General features: G+C 51.6%; 1 protein-coding gene across 5 annotated transcripts in view; it reads left to right on the plus strand.

Moving 5' to 3' along the window:
* Positions 1 to 6,991, plus strand: part of CREBBP (CREB binding protein) — a 91,987-nt gene extending 84,996 nt beyond the window's left edge. For all 5 annotated transcript variants that reach the window (XM_061993670.1, XM_061993671.1, XM_061993672.1 and 2 more), the window contains 3 exons: positions 950 to 1,111; positions 1,364 to 1,645; positions 4,001 to 6,991. In XM_061993670.1, the coding sequence (XP_061849654.1) occupies positions 950 to 1,111; positions 1,364 to 1,645; positions 4,001 to 6,175 (2,619 nt within the window). In that variant the 3' untranslated portion in view covers positions 6,176 to 6,991. The remainder of the gene's footprint in view (positions 1 to 949; positions 1,112 to 1,363; positions 1,646 to 4,000) is intronic.
* The last annotated feature ends 365 nt before the right edge of the window (positions 6,992 to 7,356 follow it).

A 7,356-nucleotide genomic window follows, 5' to 3' on the forward strand; every position in this document is an offset into this window, starting at 1 on the left:
AGAGAGTTGCTTTCTTCAGTTGGAATGTTTTTGTTTGCTTTGAATAAAAAGGCTTGTGGATAAGCCCCACGCTTGCTTGTACGTGGTGTTCATGGAGCCTGCTTGTGTGTGTTGAGAGGAGAACATGAAGCCTGCTTGTGTGTGTTGAGAGGAGAGCTGCAGTAGCTTGTTTTTAATGTTATGATAACTTGTGTTCTAGCAGTTGAGAGGGGAGTTTTACTGAGTGGCAAGCTCCCTGCTGAGGCCTTGGGTTTTTGTTTTTCAAGGCCATGAGAAGTCTGAAAGTTATTTCTGTTTTCACAGGTCATCTCAGTAGCATCATCTGCTGTTTTTTACTCTCTTTACTTCCACCTGCTCTTCGGTCGATGGTCACTGCAGGCTGTGGCGTTGTGACTGAGACACGAGTGAAGGGTTTTGGGGATGTTTCTTTCCTTTTGCAGTTTTATGTGCAGCCATAAGTCTTCAGGATGGCAAATACTGTATTTTGTTAGTTCCAAATCCTGCATGTTGTTGTCTGTGTAAATGCAATGAAAGCAAAGGTTAAATCAGCTCAAGCAGGCGTGCGAAGCCCCAGATGCACAACAAAGCCAAGTGCTTCACTTGGGAAGTTTTTAAAGTGAATTCTATCTGCAGCTCATTTTATCATCAGAGAGCTACAGGGTCCTGCAAGGCAAGCAGTGGAAGCTGAACTACAGTGTCTGAGAAGGACAAACATTAGTGTAAGATAGGAATTCTTTAACACATCTGCACGCTTGAAACATCTCTTTTGAAACACTGTTTGCATTTGTCTGCCAGTTGGGCTTTTGGTTATTTTTTCTGGAAGACAGGGTGTGTTTCCACAGCGTGGCTGGTTGGCAGGCATTGGGACAAAGGTCTTCTATTGACAGCAGAGGTGTTTCAGTGAATGAGAGCGAGCTGCAGTGTAACATCTTCCCCGTGTTCGTTGCAGGGAAGCCAGGGCGACAGCAAAAACGCCAAGAAAAAGAACAACAAAAAAACCAACAAGAATAAGAGCAGCATCAGCAGAGCTAACAAGAAGAAACCCAGCATGCCAAACGTGTCCAATGATCTGTCTCAGAAGCTGTATGCCACTATGGAGAAGCATAAAGAGGTACTGTCAAAACACACCATGTAAAGAGATTTTGTTCCTGTAAATCCAGGCACGGCGATACTGAGAACTGAAACATCAGCAGGAGTGAGGCTCGTGATTGCACCAGGATTGTTTCTGTTGTGTAACATCATCTTAGAAGAGATTAGCCTGAACCCAGTTAATTAGATAACATCTGTGGCGTGCCGTTACTGCAGCGAACGTGAGCTTTTCCCTGACAGGTGACCTGAGCTCACCGGTTGTCTTTATCCGCAGGTCTTCTTTGTGATCCATTTACACGCGGGGCCTGTGATTAACACCCTGCCTCCCATCGTGGACCCTGACCCGCTGCTGAGCTGTGACCTGATGGACGGGCGCGACGCGTTCCTCACCTTAGCCCGAGACAAGCACTGGGAGTTCTCCTCGCTGCGCCGCTCCAAGTGGTCCACGCTCTGCATGCTGGTGGAGCTGCACACGCAGGGCCAGGACCGCTTCGTCTACACGTGCAATGAGTGCAAGCATCACGTGGAAACCAGGTGGCACTGCACTGTCTGTGAGGTAGGTGCACGTCACCAGAGCCTTCTCTCTCTCGCCCTACAGCCAGGCTTGTTTCCTGTGAGCAACGCAAGGTTCCTCCAAGTTAAGCCTATCCTGGTAACAGAGCTGTCAAGCCTTAAAGGAGGGTGATGACCACAGCGGGATTCCTCCTAGAATAAGTGCCTTTAGTTCCTCAGTGTGGAAAACACCAGTACTCTAGAACGGCTGCTGCTGCCTCAGTTCCTCTGCAAAGCCAAGTTTTTAACTTACTTTAAAGAGCTGTAGGACTGGGTGGGGGGGTGTGACTGTGTCAGACTGGTCTGCGTCTGTGAGACACGAGCTCATCTGCATCAGATCAACAGCCACAAGAGAAGCTGTTGGACCTCTCTGCGAGGTGACTCCCGTCCTGCTTTACCTGTGGCCCGTGGTGTTGCAGGGAATGCAGTGGGGCAGGTGTCCAGGCGGCTGCTGCTGGGTCAGGAGGCTGACACAACTCCCCATCACCGTCTCTTCAGCTCAGCATTAGTGGCCACTCGCCTTTCTGATCAGACCAAATCATTACTTCCTAACCTGGTTCAGTGCTTTTAATGATCAGTCCTTTTACGGCATAGATCACTTCCACTGAACTGCGCTGGAGAGCAGTTAGCTGTGGAATTACACCAGTGGTCTTGAGGAGGAGGTGGCCTCTGGAGGGCTTGTGGTGACCTGGCTGTAGCTGAACACACAAAAAAAGATTTCAATAAGCACAGCCTGGTTTTCACACTGCAAGTTATTGTCAGGTTTGTAGTAGAAGAGTCTTAATTAATCCCTCTGAGGAAAGCATTGAACTGGGCTTCTTGAGGCAAGACTACAGGAAATAGATCATACACATTAGAGGAATTAAACAGTGGAAGGAAGTGCAGCCTTTGGGGTTCTGGGTGTTTGTGTGAGGGAGTGCCCTTCCTCCAGCACAAAAGGGACAGGGCAGTGAAAATGGGAGGGTGGGCGGATTTCAGACCAGCGTCTCAGCGTGAAACTTGTACATGATTGCAGATATTAAAAAACAAAGCTTTCAGAGCAAGAATTATCAGTTAATAATTACACTTAGAAATAGCTAAATGGGGAACCAAACCCTGGTGTTTTTAGGCAGTGGCAGTAGGTTTGCCATCCAAGCTGGTGGTTTTGCCCTCCCTATGTAGGTACCCCCGTAGTCATCACAGACAAGTAACCAGCTCCTGTCATCACCAGGCAAAAAGGAAAGAAAAACCCAGTTCCCACCAGACTTTTGCATGTAATGAAATGAGGACACAGCTACAGCCCCAGTTTGCGTTGTTGCCCTCCCTGGGAGCTGCAGTTGCAGGCTGGCAGTGCTGCAGCAGTGACCCGGTGCTGCCCCGAAGGTTGGCTCCTGCCTCGCCAGGTCCTGCAGCCACCTCTGCTGCGGTGTGCGGGTGTCGGCTGGAACCGGGGGACTGGTGTGTGTCTGTGTGTGTGTCTGTGTGTGTGTGTGTATCTGTGTGTGTGTGTGTCTGTGTGTGTGTGTGTGTGTGTCTGTGTGTGTGTCTGTCTGTGTGTGTGTGTCTGTGTGTGTGTGTCTGTGTGTGTGTGTCTGTGTGTGTGTGTCTGTGTGTGTGTGTGTCTGTGTGTGTCTGTGTGTGTGTGTGTCTGTGTGTGTGTGTGTCTGTGTGTGTGTGTGTCTGTGTGTCTGTGTGTCTGTGTGTCTGTGTGTCTGTGTGTCTGTGTGTGTGTCTGTGTGTGTGTCTGTGTGTGTGTGTGTGTGTGTGTCTGTGTGTGTGTGTGTCTGTGTGTGTGTGTGTCTGTGTGTGTGTGTGTCTGTGTGTGTGTGTGTCTGTGTGTCTGTGTGTGTGTGTCTGTGTGTGTGTGTCTGTGTGTGTGTGTCTGTGTGTGTGTGTCTGTGTGTGTGTGTGTCTGTGTGTGTGTGTGTCTGTGTGTGTGTGTGTCTCTGTGTGTGTGTCTCTGTGTGTGTCTCTGTGTGTGTGTCTCTGTGTGTGTCTCTGTGTGTGTCTCTGTGTGTGTGTCTCTGCGTGTGTGTCTCTGCGTGTGTGTCTCTGCGTGTGTGTCTCTGCGTGTGTGTCTCTGCGTGTGTGTCTGTGCGTGTGTGTGTCTGTGCGTGTGTGTGTCTGTGCGTGTGTGTCTCTGTGCGTGTGTGTCTCTGTGCGTGTGTGTCTGTCTGTGCGTGTCTCTGTGCGTGCGTGTCTCTGTGCGTGCGTGTCTCTGTGCGTGTGTCTGTCTGTGCGTGTGTGTGCCTGCTGAAGCCCCCACTGTGCCCCTACACTTCGCTCCTGCTCGCTTGGCACCGCTCCCGCTGCGCCGCCCTTCCGCTGCCACGGCCGGTGCTCTGTGCAGAACTGACCTCGGGGTTTTCTTTGCTTTCAGGACTACGACCTCTGCATTAACTGCTACAACACTAAGAGCCATGACCACAAGATGGTTAAGTGGGGCCTGGGTCTGGATGATGAGAGCAACAGCCAAGGAGAGCAACAGTCCAAGAGCCCCCAGGAGTCGCGGCGGCTGAGCATCCAGCGCTGCATCCAGTCCCTGGTCCACGCCTGTCAGTGCCGCAACGCAAACTGCTCGTTGCCATCCTGCCAGAAGATGAAACGGGTCGTGCAGCACACCAAGGGCTGCAAGCGCAAGACCAATGGCGGCTGCCCGGTGTGCAAACAGCTCATCGCTCTTTGCTGCTACCACGCCAAACACTGCCAAGAGAACAAATGCCCCGTGCCATTCTGTCTCAACATCAAACACAAGCTCCGACAGCAGCAGATCCAGCACCGCCTGCAGCAGGCTCAGCTCATGCGCAGAAGGATGGCGACCATGAACACCCGCAATGTGCCTCAGCAAAGTTTGCCTTCTCCTACCTCAGCAACGCCTGGTACCCCCACGCAGCAGCCAAGTACACCGCAGACGCCGCAGCCCCCTCCCCAGCCCCAGCCCTCCCCTGTAAGTATGTCGCCGGCTGGCTTCCCCAGCGTGGCCAGAACTCAGCCCCCCACCACCGTTTCGACGGGAAAACCCGCCAACCCGGTGTCTGCGCCTCCGCCCCCGGCTCAGCCTCCGCCGGCCGCCGTGGAAGCGGCTCGGCAGATCGAGAGAGAAGCTGCCCAGCAGCAGCAGCAGCTCTACAGGGTCAACAACATGAACAATGGTTTGCCTCCCGGCCGCCCGGGACTGGTAAATCCGGCGGTGGGCTCGGTGAACCAGATGCAGCAAGTCGGCATGAATGTCCCCCGGCCCAACCCCGTGGGCGGCGCGGTGATGTCCAACATGCAGCCCGGGCAGTGGCAGTCGCCGCCAATGCCGCAGCAGCAGCCCATGCAGCCGGGCATGGCGAGGCCGGTGATGCCCATGGCCACGCCGCAGGCCGTGGCGGGGCCGCGGATGCCGGGCGTGCAGCAGCCGCCGCGCAGCATCCCCCCGAACGCGCTGCAGGACTTGCTGAGGACCTTGAAATCGCCGAGCTCTCCGCAGCAGCAACAGCAGGTTCTTAACATCCTTAAATCCAACCCTCAGCTTATGGCAGCTTTTATAAAGCAAAGAACGGCCAAGTACGTGGCCAACCAGCCCGGGATGCAGCCGCAGGCAGGCATCCAGCCCCAGCCCGGGCTGCAGCAGCCGCAGACGGGCATGCAGCAGCCGGGCATGCACGCTCAAGCGGGGCTGCAGAACATGAACGCGATGCAAGCAGGAGTGCAGAGACCCAGCGTTCCTCCCCAGCAGCAAGGGATAGGAGCCATGAACCCCCAGGGACAAGCGATCAACATCATGAACCCCGGCCACAACCCCAGCATGGCCAACATGAGCCCGCAGTACCGAGAGATCCTGAGGCGGCAGTTACTGCAGCAGCAGCAACAGCAGCAGCAGCAGCAGCAGCAAGGAGGGGCCGGCATGGCAGGAGGGATGGCAGGACACAACCAGTTCCAGCAGCCTCAAGGACCAGGAGGTTACCCTCAAGCCATGCAGCAGCAGCGGATGCAGCAGCACATCTCCATACAGGGGGGTTCCATGGGACAGATGGCTCAGATGGGGCAGCTGAACCAGATGGGGCAGCCGGGCCTGGGCGCGGACGGCACCCCCAACATCCAGCAAGCGCTGCAGCAGCGGATCCTGCAACAGCAGCAGATGAAACAGCAGATAGGGTCCCCCGGGCAGCCCAACCCCATGAGCCCGCAGCAGCACATGCTCTCAGGACAGCCGCAGGCGTCTCATCTCCCTGGGCAGCAGATCGCCACCTCCCTCAGCAACCAGGTGCGGTCCCCGGCACCCGTGCAGTCTCCCCGTCCCCAGTCCCAGCCGCCACATTCCAGCCCGTCGCCCCGGATACAGCCCCAACCCTCGCCTCACCACGTGTCTCCCCAGACTGGTTCCCCCCACCCAGGACTCGCAGTTACTATGGCTAGCTCCATGGATCAGGGACACTTGGGCAACCCCGAACAGAGTGCAATGCTTCCACAACTAAACACCCCCAGCAGGAGTGCGTTGTCTAACGAATTGTCTCTGGTCGGTGACACCACCGGGGACACGCTAGAAAAGTTTGTGGAGGGTTTGTAGCATTATGGGAGCATCACCTTTGGTTGGCTTTGGTTTTTGGGTTTGGTTTTATTATTTTTTTTGGGTTTGTTTTTTTTTGTTGGGTTTTTTTTTTCCTTTCCTTTCGTGTTCTTGGACATTTTGTACTGAAAATTCAGACATCTGGGTTGTTTTGAATCCTGGATGGAACTGCTGCTTCCTACACATGGAAGAATGAATTGCTGTTTAAAAAAAAGAAAAAGAAAAAAAAAACAGAGACAAAATAACAATACAAAGAATATATTTTTTTGTTAAAGCCAGGCGGTTAAAATATCTGGTCTCTTTGGCGGGTTTCTTTGGGTTTCGTTGTTTTTGTTGCTGTTGACTCATTACCTTTTTTTTAACGGGGGAGGGGGGGGAAAAACAAAAATCAAGTTCATTATATTCATATTTTTTATTTGTATTTTCAAGACTTTAAAACATTTGCGTTTAAAAGAAGAAAAAAAAACCAACACACACACGACAAGGTAACATTCAGAAACTGTTTCCTGAGCTAACGCAACAGTGTGAGTGTCCCGGTCATGGCACGCTGCGGGGAGAGGGCTTTTTGTTTTCCATGGTGAACTCTGCAGGCGTTTGAAGTATTACCCCTGGGAGGATAGGAACTGACTCTTGCACACACAAACCACACATTGGCCAGCGCCAAAACCCTCGTCTTGCAGATGTAGAAGTCGTTGCTTTGTTTCTCTGATAAAACTGGTTTTAGATGAAAAAAAAAATAGGGATGATCACTCTTAGGCCGTGCTGATTTGAATAGAGAAGAAGCATTTTCTTTTCTTTCTTTTCTTCTGTGTGAAACTTGAAATGAGGAAAAGCAATTCTAGTGTAAATCATGCAAGCGCTATAATTACTATAAATAAGGAAATCCAAGAAGATTCAATCACTGTATAGAATGGTAAAAAACAGACAGACAAACTCATTTCTTACTTATAATATCATATTGTTAAATAAACTGTGTGCAACAGACAAAAAGGGTGGTCCTTCTTGAATCCATGTACATGGTATTAACACTTAGTGTTTGGGGTTTTTGTTATGAAGATGCTGTTTTCAACATTGTATTTGGACTATGCATGTCTTTTTTCCATTGTATATAAAGTATTGCTTAAAATTGATATAAATTACTGAAGTTTTTAACATGTATTCTGTTCTTTAAAATCCATGTA

The sequence above is a fragment of the Colius striatus genome, chromosome 3 (assembly GCF_028858725.1).
Source record: "Colius striatus isolate bColStr4 chromosome 3, bColStr4.1.hap1, whole genome shotgun sequence".
Lineage (NCBI taxonomy): Eukaryota > Metazoa > Chordata > Aves > Coliiformes > Coliidae > Colius > Colius striatus.